Here is a 21,893-nt window from a genome sequence, read left to right as displayed (position 1 = left end):
AGCAGCAGGGGCAAAGCGAGCAGACGATCCACGACTGATTTTCGGAGAGAAAAACATTTCGGACTAATCTTGCAGTCCGAACGCTTTCGGGCTTTAGCTGCAGGCGGGATTGCCAGACAAGACGTAAGCGCGCATTCAGTGAAGGGAAGACGAGAATAACCTTGCCGGAGAGCAAGAGGGAGGAACGGCTGGCGAGGGATGCTGCTGCCGCTGCTGCAGGAGCGCGATGGAGATGGGCGCCTCGGCCATCTGCAGTGAAGGCGATTGTTGCTGTTGTTGTTGCCGCCGCCGCCGCTTGTAGGTTTAGACAACTGGAGTGCGCGAAGGAGGAATATGCGCGGCCAGGGCGGGAGGAGAGGCAATGGGTGCTGCGAACGGGAAGAATGGTTGCTGCAGCCATGATTTTTAGGCTGCCTCCTTGATGGTTTGCTTGGATTCTGATAGGTTGACGGAGGGAGCGGGGGAAGCCAGCCCTTCGGGCGATTCCTATGGCTTTACAGCTCGGAGGCTTCCTTGCTTTTCTTTTCGCAGCCTTCGGGGTCAGCCCTCCCAGGCCGAGCGCGCTGCCTGATTTGCTCGGGCCTTGGGTGCCTCGGCTCACCGCCGGCTGAGCCCTTCCGCGCCGAATCGAGCTATTGTTTTGGAAGCGCCGCGCTTCTTACACGCCGTCGAGGGCTCTGCTTTTCCCCCGCCGCCGCCTTCGAAGCCGCCCCATTTGCCTTTCCTCCACATGACTCGGGATGGAAGCTGGTTGGAGTGCCCGTGAAGGGGGATGCGTTATGGGGCGTGCGTAACGCGGGCTCTTTCGCGGGAGGGAGATCAAGCACGGAGGAACCGCGATGGACGAGGCAGGGACTCCAGGTTGCGCGTTGCGCTGCCAGCCCGACCGCTGCCTGTGAGGAGGCTGAGGTAAAGCGAGCCGGGAGGCCTGCCTGGTTCATGCCGCCGCCGCCGCCGCGGTGGCTCGTGCGGAATTAGCTTGCGGGGAGCCTCAACATGAAGAAGACCCGAAGTATCACCCTACGGCGAGCCTGGCCGAGCTCGGATTTCTCTGACCGGGCTTCAGACCGCATGAGGTCCCGCAGCGAGAAGGACTACCGCCTGCACAAACATTTCCCACCAGCGTTCCTCTCTCAAGCATCACGGGGCTACATGACATCAGGTTTGTAACATCAGTATCTGTGGGGGTGGTGAGTTAGGTGTACACACGTACATGCAAATCTGCCCGTTTCAAAGGGCTGGTCTGGCGTGTTTGTTTATCTCCCCGCGCCGTGTTAAGGGGTTGCGACTGATTAGCATAGGTTGCAATGAAGGAGGCTATTTCTTTTAAAGCTCGCATCCACCATTTTGTACCTCGGGAAGATATTTATTTGAATCAGGGCCTTTTCAATATGGAATTAAAAACCTTCCAGCTCCCTTACAATAAAGGGAGAGAGAAGGAAATGCTCAAATCCGCGTTTGGAACGTTGCACCCCTTTGTGAGACCACAAGCACCATCCCCGCCGCTGGGCTGACCATAGGATGATCAAACCAGATACTGCTGTCTCTTGTTCCACCTAAATGCAATGATCTCAAAAGGCGTTTCTGGATTTCATTTTCCGTCTGGAAGTGGCCCTGCCGTAGTGGCCTTATTGGGAATATTGTCTCCAGTATCCATTTGATTGGGGGCGGGTTGAGGGGGAGTTCTGTTTTGCTGATAAAAATGAGCACATATGTAAACATTAGCGGGTAGGAAGGGAAGAGTGTCTGGGGGTGTGTATGGTGTGTGCTTTCCCTATCTATTGCTTCAACGCAAGCTCTTTAGTAATAATGGGTACTGCATTAACATGTTTGTGCATGCATAACAAGATCAGAACACAACAGAATGACAGTGCTGCAGAAAGCTATGTATCAGGGCACCTCTTGATCTTTCAGTCAAGAATTATCGAACGAAATACCTTGCATACTACTGGAAAGGACATAATAACATGGAAATGTTTTTATTGTTTTAATTCTTGGTTAGTTTTAGTCTGAGATTTCATTATTATAGTATTAAATTTTCTTTTATTATTGGGAATTAAACTTGCTTCAGCATAAAAAAAATGAACTATTAATAGGCAAAGAGTAGCTTTTTCTTTCTGTTCTGGCCCATTAAAGTTAGTGGTTGTGTGTAACTTGCTTACTTAATTTGTTTTGTTAATAATTATGTTTTTTCTAATAAGCAGTAAATTTTAAAGGTTAGAATATATTGTCAACAGGCTTTTGTCAGTAGCAGTAAATATAGAGGAGAAATATTTTATGGAAATCTTGATTCAACGAGTTTTGGTCTACAAGCTTTTACATTGCCATATAGGCATGCAGTCAGAAAAATAAAAACCAGCCACACTGTTTGCAATATTGTTGCTTCAATATATTTAATAGTGCATTTGGCTCATGCTATATACTCCTAAAATTTGAATGGGAGTTTACTAATTTATTATTTAGTTAATTTAAAAATTAGTTTAGAGTAACTAGTACTTAACTGCATTGTCATCTGGTTTTGTGTCACTGGAATTAACAATTCCATATTTTTTCTGCAAATCTGTGTTGTTGGTAAGTTTATCATATGCATGTAATTCATGTTACTTATATAAAATCCCTAGGGAACAGCTTAAGATACATTTGAAATAGAATACAAATTCAAATACAAAATTTGAAGAGCAGTTGTATTATCTAAACTCATCATCAATACTGAAATTTATATGAACTTGTTTGTGGGTGCTACAGTTACTTGTGTTGGGTTAGGACATTGTAAAACAGAATGTTCCATCTCCCTAGACTGGCAGCAAAGTCTGAAAAATTAACAGTGCAAAAATATATGGTGTCTGTGGGGGGGTGAGAAAGGAGCATCTGACACATCAACTATGAGTAATACTCTATAATTGTTAAGAGTATATCAGAAGTTATATAAAGCAAACTTAATATGTGATGCTGTAACTGAAAAAGTAATTTTAACCTCATTCTGAATTTACGTTAAAAATTGTGTCTTTTGTCTTTTCTTATATTCTTTAGAGAGGAATGAATATTATGTTCTAAATCCTGGCTACTTTTAAAGGCCTCCTTGGGGCAGGAAATCTATAGGAAGCTTTCTTGCATAAAATTGACAGACTGTGAATACAAATGTTTTCTTTGTCACTCAAAATGTTATACATTTCCTGTTATTCAGACTAATTGCTATTGATATTGTTGCAATATTGCTTCAGTAAGTTGTTGCAGGAAGAAAGAAGAGAAAGTTAGGAAATGATTGTTAGGTAGGTTAATAATATTAAAGTATACAAGCAAAGCATTTCCTTTCCCTAAATCTCCCAAGTCAATCTATCTGTAAGACTTTTTTTCCTTTCACTAATACAGGTATCTGAAATATTGTGTTATGGTGAATAATATTTGATACTAAAATTTTGGTCACTTTTCAGAAAAACAATAGAAAATACAGGTGGCCATCAATTTACAATCACAATTGAACCCAAAATTTCTGTTGCTAAGCAATATATTTGTTAAGTGAGTTTTGGCCCATTTTGTGACTTTTTGTAACAGTTGTTAAGTGAGCCACTCCACTTGTTAAATTTGTAACACAATTGTTAAGTGAATCTGGCGTCCCCATTGACTTTGCTTGTCAGATTGCAAAAGTGTCCTGGACACTTCGACTGTCATGAGTCAGTTGCCAAGTGTCTGAATTTTGATCATGTGACTGTGGGGATGCTGCAGTGGTCGTAAATGAATCTGGCTTCCCCATTGACTTTGCTTGTCAGAAGGTCACAATAGGTGATCACATGAATGCATGCCAGTTGCCAAATGTCTGAATTTTGATCATATGACCACGAGGATACTGCAACAAAAGTGTGAAAAATGGTCATAGGTTACTTTTTTCAGTGCCATTGTAATTTTAGTCACTAAATGAATAGTTGTAAGTCAAGGACTACCTGTAATCCAAAATTTCTTAGCTTTTCTGAGCAACCGCTTTGTAGAGCTTTATTCATCTGTTTATTTCATGCTGGAAATAGAAATTTCATATAGGAAAACTCACTGGCTTTACTTTTCCAAACAAAGAGTAGAACAATCAACATGTTTATGTTTTGTATTTTGAGACAAATTTTGAATAGCCTCATTAATTTTATAACTTACCGTAAATACCCTGGTAGTATATATATCTTTTATTTTCTTTGCTTTTCTCATATCTATACCAAAGTAGTTTTGGGGTTATTGGAAACTTTTCATGGATGAGCTATTAGTTCCATTAAGGTCTTATTTGGAACATAGATGTTCAATGCTAACTTTGGTAATGAATAGATTAGATTAGTGTTGTACTGAACATATTTTTTTAAAAGGCCCGTTCAGGTTGTTTTGTTTTGTTTTAAAACAAGAACCTAAGTGGTTTAAGATGAAAAAGGGGTTACCTAACTTAAAATGTGGAAATGGTTCTAAAATTAAGGAATAAATTAATTCACTAACTGCTTCTTATTGTTTAACCTTCCAGATTTTGGAATATTTATCTGGACAGTAGAAAAAAGTTTGATCTAATAAATGTTTTACCTTATATCAAAATAAAAAGTTGGAATCCATTTTATTCTAGAGCTGTAATGCATGCATTTGTATAAAATTGATTCATCTGAAATGATTGGGATTCATCATATTTTTGTATGATAGAAAATGCCTTTATTTTGGAAGGTTGTGAAATCCTAACCTTTTTTTTGCACTAAATTTATTCATCCTCTGCATTAAAGAATGATACTACAATGAAGAAAAAGCAAGCACCAAATGAAAATTATCTCAACAAGATTCCACTACTGAGCGTGAACGGTTTTTTATTGTTTTGAATAGTTTTGTAGTTAGATTATCAGATGTAGAATTATATTCACGTCACCTCTAAGTCATTTTTGGTGATATTTTAATCAGGGTTTTTTTTGCTATAAGCCTACCCAATCTCACAGTGTCATTGTTAGAGTAAATAAGGAATATGTATAGTGCTCCAGCTCCTTGGAGGAAGAATGTATATAAATAAGTCAATAAAAATGTTACTTAGAAGGGGCATTAGTTAATAGCTTTAAGTATAATTACTGATTGTAGACATCACCTATCTTTTATTCCAAGTTGAGAGCTAGGTAGGGCATAACCCATAGGATAGATTAAAAATATAGTGCTTCCTGTGCACCTGGTCTATTATCTAAGTTGGAAATTATCCTCTTTTCACATTTTGCTTAGTTTAACTGTATAACTTGCCAAGTGAGTATATGCTCTTCTAAGATGACTTGAAGTTGCCGTGGGCAAACAGCTTGCTGGCAAGTTGCCTTTCTTACAGTGATATGTCTCTTATTTGTGTGTGTATAGAAAAGTATGTAGTGAAATGACAAAGGAAAAACACTTTAAAAATCAATGTCTGAACAGAAAAACAATTAAAACAAAAAACTTGCAAATTAAGAGAATAGACACCAAAGAAATTTTACTGGATAAGAGTAATTAGAATTGTAGCCTGATCCATAGTAATTTATTGTCTGAAAAGGCAAGTCTATAACAGAGCTTATGATAGTTGATGATTGACCATGTCATATGGGGAAAATAGTCTTTCAAATATTGTGGCCCCAGAACATTACAGCAGATCTTTGAATTCTAGTAAGATGTATTTCTGAATTAACAGCTTTGATGTCCTATTTTGAACAAGTTGAAATGCCCAGTGCTTTTCAAAACTCACCTAGTATATAACATTTTAGTATCTCTGCTTGGATAATTCTATAGCAGGATAAATGTGAAGCATTATCCCATTCCAGGAGACAATTAGAACGGATGCACTAACTAAAGTTAATGGAAGAAGTTATGCTAAGAATTTCACTTGGGAATTACAATAATTGATGAAGCATATCTAAAAGTATCCCAGTCTCCTATTGGGAAGGTTTAAAGATGTGAAAATGAATACCTCTTAATTTGTTTCTCATCAGTAGGCCTTTGGTTAGAAAGACAGAATATTAGTATCTGGAAGCTTGCTACTAGATACATGACGAATCTAGATTTAACCACCCAGTGCTTATTTCCCCCTCCCTTCTTGCCTTATATACCTTATAACAGACGTCCCCAACCTTTTGGGCACCAGGGACCGGTTATGTGGAGAGAGATTTTTCCGCGGACCGAGGGGGGCATGGTTTTGTGTGCTGCCTGCATCCCATGGATGGGGCCTTGCTTGTTTGTGCGGCCCGGTTGCTGGCATGCTGTGGCCTGGTAACGGTCCATGGACCAGGGGGTGGGGACCCTGCCTTATACGGAATATGTTTTGTGGAGTAATGTTTAGTTTTATACTGAAAATGAATAGTATGGTCCTTGGTACTCTCTAAGCTTGGCTTTTTTTAAAAAAAAATGTTTCATTACCCAAATAGGTATCATTGTCAGTGGTAGAAGTGGGTGGGGTTTGCTCTGTATTATTTATATTCAGTGGGTTACCCTGTCAGTGTTGGTGGGGGCGTTGTTTTCTTCTTAGTTCCTTGATTAAGCTGTTGTTTACTGTTTGATTGTTTGTCTGAGTTGGTGCTTGCTTGTAAAAGTTTAGGTTAGAGACAGTAGGATGCTTAGAATGTGTGCTATATTTTTTATTTAGAATGTATTACTAAAATTTCTTTTTTGCTAAGCATGAGTATGTGGTTATTTTTATTATATGTTGCATAGTGGTCTTATTGGAATAGTAAATTAGAAGACAGAATCCATGGGATAGTGGTATTTAAATATAAATTTAAAAAATGATATCTTTTGCTTTTAAAGGTGACTTGCATGAGCGCTCACGGATCTCCATACACAGTATATACCTGGAAGAATGTATAGTTATTTGATCGATGATGTCTCAGGAAGTGTGGTCAAATTATGAGATATGCTGGGAACTATAATTGTAGCCCATGATTCTTCTACCTCTTTTTACTGCATTATGTGATGTCATTGAGCACATGGTTTCTATTATAATCTATAATTTCTTAATAATCCGTTTACTGTTATTCCGATTAATGGATTTTTACACATTGTAAGAGCTTAAAATACATGGATCTTTTTTTCCTTTTATTCATTATTTAATTTTTAAAATTTTGCTTCCAAAAATAAAAATAAACTTCTCTATAAGAACACTTCTAAATGTGTTGGGGAACAGTGTGAATATTTTTAATAAGCTAATCTAGAAGTGCCAGTCTGGCAGAGTGGCTAAGGCATCAGGCTAGAAACTGGGAGAGCATGAGTTCTGTCCCCCCTCTTGAGCACAAAGCGAGCTGGGTGACCATGGAGCCAATCACTTTCTCACCTTTAGGAGGGAAGCAATGGCAAACCACCTCGGGAAAACTACGGGTACTTGTTGAGGCAACCTCCAAGAATCAGACAAGATTACAAGGAAGAAAAAAAAATGATATTTAAAGTTCAGGATTTTGTTGCCTGTGCAATCATCGACTCAAAGATTACATGCTGCCTCCTCCATGACATTTTTCAAAATTTTATCCTTTTTTCTTCTTGATGACTATACAATATAAGAATTTTGTGCATCCAGGATGCTTGTGGATGATGTAAAATTACTGTTGCTAAGAACTGGTATGAACTAAAGAGCCTCTTGTTGTGGGTGAAGAAGGAGAGTACAAAAGTTGGTTTGACACTTAACATTAAGAAAACCAAGATCATGGCATCCAGCCCTCTCAGTTCCTGGCAAATAGATGGGGAAGAAATGGAGGTAGTGACAGATTTTATTTTCCTGGGCTCCAAGATCACTGCAGATGGGGACTGTAGCCAAGAAATTAAAAGACGCTTGCTCCTGGGGAGGAAAGCAATGGCAAATCTAGACAGTACACTAAAAAGCAGAGACATCACCCTGCCAACAAAAGTGCGTATAGTCAAGGCTATGGTCTTCCCAGTTGCAATGTATGGCTGTGAAAGTTGGACCATAAGAAAGGCCGAGCGCCAAAGAATTGAGGCCTTTGAACTCTGGTGCTGGAGAAGACTCCTGCGAGTCCCTTGGACTGCAAGGCGATCAAACCGGTCAGTCCTAGAGGAGATCAACCCTGACTGCTCTTTAGAAGGCCTGATCCTTCTAATACTTTGGCCACTTAATGAGAAGGAAGGACTCACTGGAGAAGAGCCTAATGCTGGGAAAGGTTGAGGGCAAGAGAAGAAGGGGACGACAGAGAATGAGGTGGTTGGATGGAGTCACTGAAGCGTGAGCTTAAATGGACTCCAGAAGATGGTAGAGGACAGGAAGGCCTGGAGGAATGTTGTCCATGGGGTTGCGATGGGTTGGACACGACCTCGCAGCTAACAACAACAAAGAACTGGTATTTTTTTTTCAGTATGTCAACCACTTGCTTACCAATAAAAAGAAGAACTTTTTTTTACTCTGGTATAAAATGTGATTTCTTTAATTTCAACAGAATTAATGAAAATGCTTGTTTAACTCAGCATGAGTTGAGGAACTGTAGCAGCTTAACAGAAAATTTAAGCAGAAGTTCTTAAACAGTTTAGCTTTCAAGTACATAAAGGATGGATTCTGACACACTTCTCTGGTGGGTGAAAAGGGCAGGATATTGCCATGACATTCAAATTTTGAACTTCCCCTATTATAATAGGTGAAGCCAGTGGTGGGATTCAGCCAGTTTGCACCAGTTCGAGAGAACTGGTAGCTAATGTTTGTTGCCCAGGCCCAGAATGGACTTCCGGATACCACAAAGCCTCCTTCCAGAAGGTAACAAAGAGAACAGGTCATGAAGAGGATATGTAGTGTCCCAGACAACCTTGCGGACACTGCTCAAGCAACGCTAATATGCTATGTCCTGGATGGAAGGGAGGGAACTGCCAATAATCTTTACATCCATCCTTACCACACTCTGCACCGCCTTCCTATCTGAAGCAGTGATGCTTCCAAACCAGATTGTGATGCTGTATGACGGGATGCTGTGGATCATCCCCCTGTAAAAAGTGGTAAGGACAGGGGAAGAAAGATGTGCTTTTCTCATCACATATCTCACATATTTACCAAACAACTCCAATAACATCTGCAGAAACTTAAGTAGACATAGACAGTGATTGCATGTAACAATACTAATGGCTTGTTTTTGGCTTGTTTCTTTTTAGTGCTCAGTATGAATGTAGCAACTAAGAGCCTGTCAAACAAGTGTTGAGATATAACTTAAAAACCACAAGAAATAAAATATTTGATGTAAATTATCTGAATTTCCACAAAGACTATTGAACTTGCCTTAGTAGACAATTATGCTGCAAGTAGATCAGGGAGCAACAGGTGCAGGGATGTCACTAAAACAAAAAGCTAAAGAGATCTTCTGAAAGATCCCATCTAAGTGCCTGACAGATGAAGGAAGTTGATTTATTGCAGGGCTAGGCAAGTTCTAGGCTGAATGTGAACACTTTCTTTCTTTCTTAACATAGTTTTAGAATATGATGCCTGTCTTTTTCCCCCCTCAAAAATAAGGGTGTCAATTTTAGAACAGGATGGCTTTATACCAAATTGTATTGTGAACTTTTTTGATCACCTCTTTGGACATTTACATATTTCAGTCAATCAGAATAGAGCTGGAAGGGACCTTGGAGGTCTTCTAGTCCAACCCATAGCTCAAGCATTTCAGACAAGTAACTGTCCAATCTCTTTTTAAAAACTTACAGGGATGAGCACCTACATCTTCTGACGGCAAGCTGCTCCACTGGTTAATTGTCCTCATTGTTAGGAAGTTTCTCCTTAGTTCCAGATTGCTTCTTTCCTTTATTAGTTTCCATCCATTGTTTCTTGTCCTGCCTACAGGTGGCAACCTCTCAAATACTGGAATACTGCTATCATGTCACCCCAGTCCTTCTTTCTCTAGACTACTCAAACCCAGATCCTGCAACTGTTCTTCATATGTTTTTATGAAGGCCTTTAATTATCTTAGTTGCTTTTCTGTGCAGTTTTTCCAAAGTCTCGACATCTTTTTATAATATGGTGACCAAAACTAGATGCAGTATTCCAGGTGTGGTCTTACTGACATTTTATAAAGCAGTACTAATAGTTCACGTGATTTGGGATTCTTTGCCTCTGTTTATACAACCAAGGATTATATTAGCTTTTTTGGTGGCGGCTGCAACCTCTGGCTGATATTTAAATGATCGACAAGTAGGACTCCAAGGTCTCTCTCACAGTTGCTGTTTTTAAGCCAGATTTCGCCTAATCTGTACTTGTACCTTTGGTTTTTCCTGCCTAAGTGTAAAACTTTGCTTTTCTCCATATTAAATTTCATTTTGTTGGATCGAGCCCATTGTTCAAGTTTGTCAAGATCTTTTTGGATCCTGAGCTTTTCTCCTGGGGTATTGGCTATTCCTGCCAGCTTAGTGCCTTCTGCAAATTTGACTTCATAAGTCATTTATGAATATATTGAAGAGTACTGAACCTCAGATGGAACCCTATGGCACCCCACTTCTTACTTCTCTCCATGTAGATGCAGTGCCATTAAGGATGACTTGTTGAATACGGTTTGTCAGCCAATTACAAATCACTTTGGTAGTGATGCTGTCTATCCCACATTTTTCTAGCTTACCAAGAAGTAGGTTGTGGTCTACTTTGTCGAATGCCTTGCTGAAGTCTAAGTATACTATGTCCACAGCATTTCGCTGGTCTACTAATTTAGCCACTTTCTCAAAGAATGAAATAAGATGTTTAGCAGGATCTGTTTTTAACAAACCCATGCTGGCTTTTATTATAACTATTTGTTATAATATGTTTATTATATTATGTTTACATGTTCTCAGATCTGTTCTTTGATTACCTTTTCCAGTATCTTCCCAGGTATTGATATTAGGCTGATTGGTCTGTAATTTCCTAGGTCTGGTTTTTTCCCCTTTTTTGAAGATGGGAACCACATCAGCTTTTTTCCAATCCTCAGGTAATTCTTCGGTGTTCCAGGATTTTTGAAGATGTGGTACAATGGTTCTGAGATAACATCTGCCAGCTTTTTCAAAATTCTAGGATGTAAAACCACCAGGTCCTAGTGATTTATATTCGTCAAGATTGTATAGGTTTTCTTTAACCATTTTCTTCCTTATTTTAATTTTTGTTTCTAGTCTTGTCTTTTACAGTTAGATTTTTGGTAGGTTGGGCTCTAGTTTCTTTTTGCGTGAAAAATGATGCAAAAAATGAGTTAAGTAGCTCTTCTTTCTCTCTACTGCCTGTTACTTCCTTGCCATATTCTCTCTTAAGTGGACCTACTATTTCCTTGACTTGTTCTTGTTATTTATATGTTGAAATATTTTTTTTATTATCGTTGACTTTCATTGAAGGTCTTTGTTCATTCTGACTTCTTCTTTGCAGATTTGGGCTATATGCTGGTGTTTTTGCCTTATTTATATATCTCTCTTTCCATTTTTTTGTACTTGTTCTTCTTGGATTTCTTGTTTTTCTTTTTCAGGGGTATTGTGCTGGATTGGGCTTTTAGGATCATACTTTTCAGAGTTTCCCATGCTTCTTGAGTTGTTTCCCCCTTTAGAATTTTCATCCATGAAATTTTTCTTAAGCTTTCTTTGAGTTTGTTAAAAATCAGCTCTTTTAAAATTTAAGACACTGGCTGTATTATGCTCTATCACTTGGGTTTGCATTATATTGAATTCCAATATGACGTGGACACTCTCTCCAAAGTACCGGCAATTTCAACTCTTTCTATCACTTCTTGTCTATTAGTAAGAATTAGGTCTAGTATAGCTTTTCCTCTAGTTCCCTACTCTTATCTTTTGGATGACAAAGTTGTCAGATTGGTTAGGAATCTGTTTGATCTCCCACTTACTGCAGAGTTTATCTCCCAGTTGATATCTGGGTAGTTAAAGTCTCCCATTACTACTGGTATATATTTGCTACTTAACATTTGTTTGTTGTTTAGCAAAAAGTTCATCTATTTCTTCTGCTTGGTTGGGTGGCCTGTAGTATACGCCTATAGCAATGTCATTCTTTTTTTGTTTTATATTGACCCATAATGGATTCTAGGAGGTTTTCATCCTTGGTTTTGTGGATTTCTGTAGAGGTGTAGTGATCTTTTATATATAATGCAAACCCACCTCCTCTTTTGTTAGGTCTGTTTCTTTTAAATATTTTGTATCCTTCCATAGTACATTCCAATCATGAGTTTCATCCCACCATGTTTCAGTAATGGGAACTATATCATATTTACCTTCATGTACTAGTATTTCAGGTTCACCGTTTATTCCCTAAACATGGAGCGTTCGTGTATAGGCATCAGAGTCTTTTATGGATCTTGGGTATGTTTTTATTTTTTTATTTTTTTATTTTATTGTTCTTATAGCTACTTCTTTTTATCTGGGTTTTCCATCCTTTCCATCACTCTCTACTTCACTGTGTTTTTCCTCCCTACCTCCTTATATGATTGGTTATCTAGTGGTTTTTGCTTGGAATCAGGTTCTAAAGGTCTAGAAGATTGGCCTCCCTCTCCCCTAATTTTAGTTTAAAGCCCTTTTGATAAGATGAGCCAGTCATTTTATGAATATATTCTTTCCAGTTCTTGTGAGGTTCACTCCATCCCTTACCAGTAGCTCTTCATGTAGATAATGCAGACCGTGGTCTAAGAAACTGAAGTTTTCTTGACAACACCAATTTTTAAGCCAGTGGTTTGTTTCTAAAATCCTTTGCTCCCTCGCTGGATGTTGGCCTTTTGTTGGAAGTACAGATGAAAACACCACTTGACCTCTAATTCTTCAACTTTCTTCCTAGGTGTTCATAATCTCTTATTATTGTTTTTAGATTCATTGTTTGGCATTGGTTCCCATGTGTAGGAGAAGAAAGGAGTAGTAATCCGTGAGGTTGATTATTTTAGTAAGTTTCTCAGTTACATTTTTTATTTTTGCTCCAGGATGACAGTATACTTCCCTAGATTGCTTGTTCGGTCTGCAGACTATAGTTTCTGTTCCCCAAAGAATTGAATCTCCTATCACCAATATTTGCCTTTTTTCCCCCTCAGGAAATCTGGGATACCACTGTACTGTATTCTTTCTGTCACAGGGATGCTGGGTTATGTCTCATTTTTAGAAACTATTAATGACTGCTCTTTTATAGGTGTCTGCATATTTTCTTCCAGGGGGAGGCTATGTTCAATTCCAGAGGGGCTTCACTCGATACTAAGGTAGATAGTATTGTCTTTGCTCTTGGTTGCTGTTTTTTTCTGAAAATATCGTGTTTCCATCGGTCTTCCTCTTTAGGTTCATATATTGGGTCATTTTGGGGGGGGAGCTGTTTGTTGCCTATTGTATTCAATTTGGGTGTTACCAGTTTTCTGTTTTCTTTTTGTTTATATATTTGTTCATACATTTTTACAGAAGCTGTTGCTCCCTATTGTGTTTAATTTTGGTGTAGTCTTCTTGTTTAGGTTGGGGATTCTCACTTTGTTCATTGAGTTTCAAAGTGGCTAGAGTTGCTTCTAGACCCTTTACTTTTTCTTCTAATAATTCATATGATTTACATTTGATACATATATACTGTGGGTCCTCTGTGGGGATAAGCTCAAACATATGAGAGTGTCAGTCTCTATGTCCATGATTTTTTTTTGTTAAAAACAAAAATTATTTCAAATCATTCCTAAATGGTAGATAGTTCTTGATTACTAGAAATGTAAAGTGCAAGTGAGGGTGAGGAAAATGGTTAGCCGCCTGTTTTTCTTTCACAGCTTTCTGGCATGGCTGAAACAAAGGAAAGGCCTTCATGAGAATGTTTATGTCTGAGGAAGCAAGGTCAGTCATAAGGACTCATCTCTTAAATACTAGTTTTAGATTCTCCATTTCAGGTTCCATCAAAATTCCTTTCTTCTTGCAATTTCTTCCATTTTTTTTCTGCTGATTTCCAATTCTAATTACAGTTTATTATGTCCTGTAGCTATTTCCTTATATTGGATAGTTAAGAGCAGAATTAAAGGAAAGATCATTTTCCAGCGATAGCATTGCAACATTGAATAATAGAATAACAGAAAAACAGATTTGGAAGAGATCTTGAAGGGCTTCTAGTCCATCCCCTACTCAAGCAGGAAACCCCATACTATTTCAGAAAAATAGTTGTCAAATTCTTAAAAACCTTCAGTGTTGTATAATATATGTATGTATATTATATGTATGTGAGTATATGTATATATGTGTATATATAAAAAAATCAATCACGCACCTCCAAATTGCATATTATAACCCTGAGTATTGAAGCATTTCTGTTAAAGTGGGTTTCTTCATATGCTTTTGGCCCTTTTGGCCTGGTACCAGTCCATGGACCAGGAGTTGGGGACCCTTGCTCTAATCTTTTAGATCAGGAGTGTCAAACTCGCAACGTCATGTGACATGTTGTGACATATCACAACTTTTTTTCCATTGCCGGCAATGGTGTGGGTGCGATTTCGCCATGACGCATCCGGCCCGCGGGATGGCAATTTGAGACCCCTGTTTTAGATTTTTTTAAAAATCCTAATATAGGAGAATATAACTTTCAACTTAATCTTTTTAAAAGGACAAGCTAAATTTGGGCATATGTTTGTTCCATTCTGCTCATAATTACAATTTTGTTTTGACTTGCATAAGCCTGGTCTTTGTTCTGAATGCCTTCAGTTCAAGATTCCCTGCCACTAGAGCATTCTGTGTTGTTCACTTGTGGATATAAAAGTCTTCTTCCTTCATGTTAAAAATACTCTGGGTGTAAAAATACTGGAAAAGACTGCATGGTGACCATTCACACACATTTGGGTGAGAATAAGCAATATGTCTATGAGTTACTGGAGTAAAACTGTCCGAGTTGTAAGTTAGCAGAATTACTATGGAATACTTTCTTCCATTCCATAAACTTTAATATACCACAGAGCTGTTGCACAATAAGCAGCTAGAAATAGTATAAATTAATAAAAAGGAAATTTATATGATTATTTATATACCTTACATAAGCTCTAGTAAACTTAATTGTGCCAGATACAGCTTTAATTCTATGATGAGGTTCTGAATTTGAGAGACTAGGGTCAAAATATTGCCAGTTGGTTTATGAACAGGCTGTGGGGCTTGATTTAAACGAGTGGATAGCCTCTCTTTTACTTCCTTTTTTAAGGACCTCAGAACTCCTTTGACTTAGATTAAAAACAAGTTAATTTTTATCCAAGCCTTAAGTTGACTTGCATATTGTAGTGAATATGCAGAAATTCCATTTCAAGAAGTTCAGTGACTGAAAAGGTTAATGAAAAGTGACAACCCATCAATCCAGGTAATGGACAGAAACACCAAAGCCTGGGAAATCAAATGCTTAACAGCCAGTCAGATGAGCAGCTTTCCCTCTTGGAGACTAACATAGAAGAGAAAAAAGCAGTGTCCATTTTTCATTCTCTTTTGGTATTTCCTCCTTCTACGTATCCAGGTTGGTTGAAAGTCAAGAGTCATGGCCCAGCCAGCAGCAATTGGGATAGAGCAATGAATAGCAAACTAAGGTTAGCGAAGTTTGTTTCAGTATAGATTACATCTTGTTTTAGGGACTGAAATCTGGGCTGCATAGACTTGGTCTGGCATGGTGCTTATGTGGAATTCTGGGCTAAAGGTGATTTCTTTTCCATTTTCTTTTTTCTTTTATGTCTTTTTCTTCAATCATGTTCTAAATTTCTGACCTCATTATATGTAATGAAGTTGTTAAATTTGTGAACTGGTGATAGTTATTCCGAGAAAAGGATTTATCCTTTGGTCCACATATCTTCCAGACCAGGCTTCTGAAGAAACGAGATTTCCCTCCTTTCTTTACTTCCTCCAAGATAATTAAGTGGCAGAGAGACTTTCTCTTAAGTAAAGTTGCACCATGCCTATTTGATTTTCCCCAGAAATTGTGGGAAGAAGATTTAGAGACCCTTTGTGGGAATCTGAATTCCAAGCCGCTACATTCTAAGCGGCCATGTATGTTTTTGCACTCCATGAATATATGAAAAAACCAAACCTTCCAATAAACAGGAACAGTCAGAAAACCCAACTTTTGCTGTTTAGTATGACTACCTGCAATCCTTGGCATATTCATCTCATTAAAATACAAGGAAGTAAATGGGATCTTCTGTTGAAGACTGCCATCCCTATCTTAAATAACACAGTAGTACAAAGCATGATGGCATGTTTTTAGTAGTACTCTGTTCATGAGACCATTGCTTGCCCAAAGAAAGGAATCTGAAATTAAATGGAGCATTCTGAGTCTAATGGGCAATCTATTTTGGTGTTGTACAGTTCCTAAGTGAAAGAATATATGCACGTAATTGATACCGGATTGGCAGGACAATTGTATCACAAGGAATATTTTTGAGCTTTGATATGTTTCCTTGAGTTCCACAGGGTTAATTAAATTATGTGAAAAATTTATAGATTAATATTAGATATTATAATACAGTTTTAAAGGCCAAAGGAAACTTTTACTGTTAAGTAAATTTCAGGAGGTGTATTTTCTATATGTTATATCACCGATTATCATATAGTCTGGAATATTTATAGAAAAATATCTTATAGGATGTAAAAAGATTTAACATAAAACCTAAGAGGAAATTGGAATCTGAATAAAATCAAAACCAAATCAAATCTTTATTACAGCCATAGACCAACATAAATAAAACCTAAAATCAGGATGAAGAAAAAGTAGTATCAAACTTCCCCATATAATGGCCAGTCAACTTACCTATAGTTCCCAGCTATCCCAAGATTGCACTGTCAAAATTATTGGGCAAAACCATTGAATGTCAGTAGTGTGAGTTTGGTCCCTGTGTTGGGATATTGGAAATTTCAAGGCTGGAGAGTGGTCACAGTTTGTCTCCTAAAGTTCTTCTGCTTCTGAAAATATAGGCTTAAGAATTTTGGCCAAATTTGGTGAGATGCTGTCATTGTTTTCTGTAGCCCTACAGAAGTCTCCTGAGCCCTCAAACCTTGCCCAAAGCCTTTGTTAAAATACTTATTTAAAAAGTTTGGAATTTTTTTTTAAAAAAAGCATTGATCTGATGCCTGTAAAATACCAGTATTTCAGGAAAGATGTTGCACAACTGGAATACAGCCACTCATGATGTCTTTTTCCTAATGACCAGTTCAGTCCTAAAATAAAAATATATACAGTATCTCATTTGAATGCTGTCACATGTTTACTTATTTTATTTGTGTTATTTGGGATATTGCCCAAACATAATAGTCTGAAATGATAAAATGACTTGTACAGGTCAGGTAGCAGTATGAAAACAAAATGTCAATTTATTCTCTATAAGTAAAACTGAATGAAGCTGAGGGGCATTTGTTTTTAAACAGATTCCTTAAGAGGTATCAGAGAAATTCTACTGCCACTTTTCCTGACGTATAAAATGAATTTCTCAGTATAGAAGTCCTTCATTAGGTGGAGAGATGAAAAATAACTAAGAGACTGTCTTAAATTGAAAGAGACCTTCAGTCCTTCAAGAATGAAGTAACATTTTTCCACAGTATCTGTATTTAAATGCATAATTTCTATAAAAATATACATGTTGTTGTTTAGGCTAAAAATGCATACACATTTTGGATTTTCTTGCGACATGAACAGGTAGTAAAACTACAGGTAGTCCTTGAGTTATGCGTGTAATGGAGCCTGCACATTCAACTCGTAAACTTTTACCTGAAATGAGAAAATTCCCTGCTCGTTAAAACACATGTGGATCATTAAGTGAACATGAGGTATCTCAGGGTGGGGAAGGCCATGGGAAGCCTAGTGATGGAACAGGCCCCCAAGGCCACCCCAACCCATTAAGATACCTCATGCTTCCCCCTCCCTTCTTGCCATGTCAGACTCACTTACCTTGAAAAGATCTGTCTCCTCTCTGCCGCGGTTCCTGCTTTTGAGGGACAAGAAAGTCGCTGGAAGCCCCTGGGTGTTGTAATATCATGCAAGTTCAGGCACCGATCCTCTTTTGCAGAGAATGGGTGCCTGAACTCTCGTGCTGTTTGTGGTGCCTGCCTCCTGCTTCCACCCCCCTAGCTCCAGAGACACATGGCCGCCACCCCGGAACAGAAATCCAGGCCTCGGAGGACTGCTCCAAGCCATTTGCACCCGGAACAGTGCCTCTGGAAGTTGGATCCAGGCCTCGGAGGGGTCCTCCAAGCCATTTGCACCCAGAACGGAGGTCGGGAGAGGTTTCAGCATGCCTCCAGAGGTTGGATCAAGGCCTTGGAGGACTGCTCCAAGCCATTGTTTCCCAGAACGGAGGTCAGGGGAGATCCAGAGACTCCATTCTGGGTGGCAGCATGTTCAATTGATCTCCTTGTACCTTAATGAGTAATGCGTTTATTAGGTGATAAGTGTTTTGGATTCAGTCCATTTGCATACATACATGTTAAGATATTTTAACTGATAATTCTATATACCGTATATACTTGAGTATAAGCCGAATTTTTCAGCCCACTTTTTGGGCTGAAAAATTCCACTTCGGCTTATACTCCAGTCAACAAAAAAACTTACCGAGGACTTGTGCGCGGCCGAGGCTTTGGTGCTTCCGGGATCGCGCGCACCTCTCCCAAGCCACCGCCATCCGGAGACCTGCCGAAGTTTGGGGAGGTTTGGGGAGGTGCGCGCGCACCTCCCCAAACCTCCCCAAACGTCGGCAGGTCTCCGGACCTCCGCGCCTTGCCTGCCTGCTTCTTTCCGCAGCGGAAAGAAGCAGGCAGGCAGGGCGCGGAGGAACGGAGACCTGCCGACGTTTGGGGAGGTTTGGGCGCCTCCCCAAACCTCGGCAGGTCTCCGTTCCTCCGCGCAGACCTGCCGACGTTTGGGGAGGTTTGGGCGCCTCCCCAAACCTCCCCAAACCTCGGCAGGTCTCCGTTCCTCCTGCCGACCTTTGGGGAGGTTTGGGCGCCTCCCCAAACCTCCCCAAACCTTGGCAGGTCTCCGTTCCTCCTGCCGACCTTTGGGGAGGTTTGGGCGCCTCCCCAAACCTCGGCAGGTCTCCGTTCCTCCTGCCGACCTTTGGGGAGGTTTGGGCGCCTCCCCAAACCTCGGCAGGTCTCCGTTCCTCCTGCTGACCTTTGGGGAGGTTTGGGCGCCTCCCCAAACCTCCCCAAACCTCGGCAGGTCTCCGTTCCTCCTGCCGACGTTTGGGGAGGTTTGGGCGCCTCCCCAAACCTCGGCAGGTCTCCGTTCCTCCGCGCAGACCTGCCGACGTTTGGGGAGGTTTGGGCGCCTCCCCAAATGTCCCCAAACCTCGGCAGGTCTCCGTTCCTGTTTGGGGAGGTTTGGGCGCCTCCCCAAACCTCCCCAAACCTCGGCAGGTCTCCGTTCCTCCGCGCAGACCTGCCGACGTTTGGGGAGGTTTGGGCGCCTCCCCAAACCTCCCCAAACCTCGGCAGGTCTCCGTTCCTCCTGCCGACGTTTGGGGAGGTTTGGGCGCCTCCCCAAACCTCGGCAGGTCTCCGTTCCTCCGCGCAGACCTGCCGACGTTTGGGGAGGTTTGGGCGCCTCCCCAAACCTCCCCAAACCTCGGCAGGTCTCCGTTCCTGTTTGGGGAGGTTTGGGCGCCTCCCCAAACCTCCCCAAACCTCAGCAGGTCTCCGTTCCTCCGCGCAGACCTGCCGACGTTTGGGGAGGTTTGGGCGCCTCCCCAAACCTCCCCAAACCTCGGCAGGTCTCCGTTCCTGTTTGGGGAGGTTTGGGCGCCTCCCCAAACCTCCCCAAACCTCGGCAGGTCTCCGTTCCTCCGCGCAGACCTGCCGACGTTTGGGGAGGTTTGGGCGCCTCCCCAAACCTCCCCAAACCTCGGCAGGTCTCCGTTCCTGTTTGGGGAGGTTTGGGCGCCTCCCCAAACCTCCCCAAACCTCGGCAGGTCTCCGTTCCTCCGCGCAGACCTGCCGACGTTTGGGGAGGTTTGGGCGCCTCCCCAAACCTCCCCAAACCTCGGCAGGTCTCCGTTCCTGTTTGGGGAGGTTTGGGCGCCTCCCCAAACCTCCCCAAACCTCGGCAGGTCTCCGTTCCTCCGCGCAGACCTGCCGACGTTTGGGGAGGTTTGGGCGCCTCCCCAAACCTCGGCAGGTCTCCGTTCTTCCTGCCGACCTTTGGGGAGGTTTGGGCGCCTCCCCAAACCTCCCCAAACCTCGGCAGGTCTCCGTTCCTCCTGCCGACCTTTGGGGAGGTTTGGGCGCCTCCCCAAACGTCGGCAGGTCTGCGCGGAGGAACGGAGACCTGCCGAGGTTTGGGGAGGTTTGGGGAGGCGCCCAAACCTCCCCAAACGTTGGCAGGTCTGCGCGGAGGAACGGAGACCTGCCGAGGTTTGGGGAGGTGCCCAAACCTCCCCAAACGTTGGCAGGTCTGCGCGGAGGAACGGAGACCTGCCGAGGTTTGGGGAGGTTTGGGGAGGCGCCCAAACCTCCCCAAAGGTCGGCAGGAGGAACGGAGACCTGCCGAGGTTTGGGGAGGTTTGGGGAGGCGCCCAAACCTCCCCAAAGGTCGGCAGGAGGAACGGAGACCTGCCGAGGTTTGGGGAGGCGCCCAAACCTCCCCAAAGGTCGGCAGGAGGAACGGAGACCTGCCGAGGTTTGGGGAGGCGCCCAAACCTCCCCAAAGGTCGGCAGGTCTGCGCGGAGGAACGGAGACCTGCCGAGGTTTGGGGAGGTTTGGGGAGGCGCCCAAACCTCCCCAAAGGTCGGCAGGAGGAACGGAGACCTGCCGAGGTTTGGGGAGGCGCCCAAACCTCCCCAAAGGTCGGCAGGAGGAACGGAGACCTGCCGAGGTTTGGGGAGGTTTGGGGAGGCGCCCAAACCTCCCCAAAGGTCGGCAGGAGGAACGGAGACCTGCCGAGGTTTGGGGAGGTTTGGGGAGGCGCCCAAACCTCCCCAAAGGTCGGCAGGAGGAACGGAGACCTGCCGAGGTTTGGGGAGGTTTGGGGAGGCGCCCAAACCTCCCCAAAGGTCGGCAGGAGGAACGGAGACCTGCCGAGGTTAGGGGAGGCGCCCAAACCTCCCCAAAGGTCGGCAGGTCTGCGCGGAGGAACGGAGACCTGCAGAGGTTTGGGGAGGCGCCCAAACCTCCCCAAAGGTCGGCAGGAGGAACGGAGACCTGCCGAGGTTTGGGGAGGCGCCCAAACCTCCCCAAAGGTCGGCAGGAGGAACGGAGACCTGCCGAGGTTTGGGGAGGCGCCCAAACCTCCCCAAAGGTCGGCAGGAGGAACGGAGACCTGCCGAGGTTTGGGGAAGTTTGGGGAGGCGCCCAAACCTCCCCAAAGGTCGGCAGGAGGAACGGAGACCTGCCGACGTTTGGGGAGGTTTGGGGAGGTGCGCGCGATCCTGGAAGCACCGAAGCCTCGGCCGCGCGCAAGTCCTCGGTAAGCTCCGGGCGGTCACTTGCTTCGCGTCTCCTGAGGGAAGGGGGGGCCACTGGAGCGGGCGTGTTTCCTCGCCTGCTGGGCGCCGCGATTTGCCCGGGGAACGCGCGGGCCCCGAATGGCAGCGTGGAGCGAGGAAGCGGACAGCCAGGGCTTCCCCGAGAGCCGCGGCCACACAGGGTATTCCTGTGTATTCAGGCTTGCAAAATGGCGGATCGAGCCTCTGCTGGTGGCAGAGGCTTGCAGAACGGCGGATCGGCTTATACTCGAGTCAATAACTTTTTCCACTTTTGGGGGGTGAAATTGGGGGTCTCGGCTTATACTCGAGTCGGCTTATACTCAAGTATATACGGTAAGCCATGCATTTCCTCCATGCATTTGCATATTCTCTTTGTTGTAGATATAAGATTATTTTAGATTTTCCTGTCAGAGTCATTTAAGGTTTTATTTCTATTGTTTCAGGCTATATAATCCAATATATGACAAGAAATTCCACTCTGAAAAATTCTCAGTTCAAAAGAATTCTTTATTTCTTTTTCTAGACATGGAGTATAGGTATTCCACAAATATATTCTGGCTAAAAAT

At 42.3% G+C, this 21,893-nt stretch overlaps 1 protein-coding gene across 1 annotated transcript in view; it reads left to right on the top strand.

Moving 5' to 3' along the window:
• Positions 1-996: 996 nt before the first annotated feature.
• STOX2 (storkhead box 2) overlaps positions 997-21,893 on the top strand; it is a gene marked incomplete at both ends in the record, with an annotated part of 82,843 nt that continues 61,946 nt past the window's right edge. The window contains one exon of the mRNA XM_081332105.1: positions 997-1,162. Within this exon, the coding sequence (XP_081188231.1) occupies positions 997-1,162 (166 nt within the window). The remainder of the gene's footprint in view (positions 1,163-21,893) is intronic.

This window comes from Vipera berus, assembly GCF_964194415.1.
Source record: "Vipera berus genome assembly, chromosome: 7".
NCBI lineage: Eukaryota > Metazoa > Chordata > Lepidosauria > Squamata > Viperidae > Vipera > Vipera berus.
This window is presented reverse-complemented; position numbering and strand designations above follow the sequence as displayed.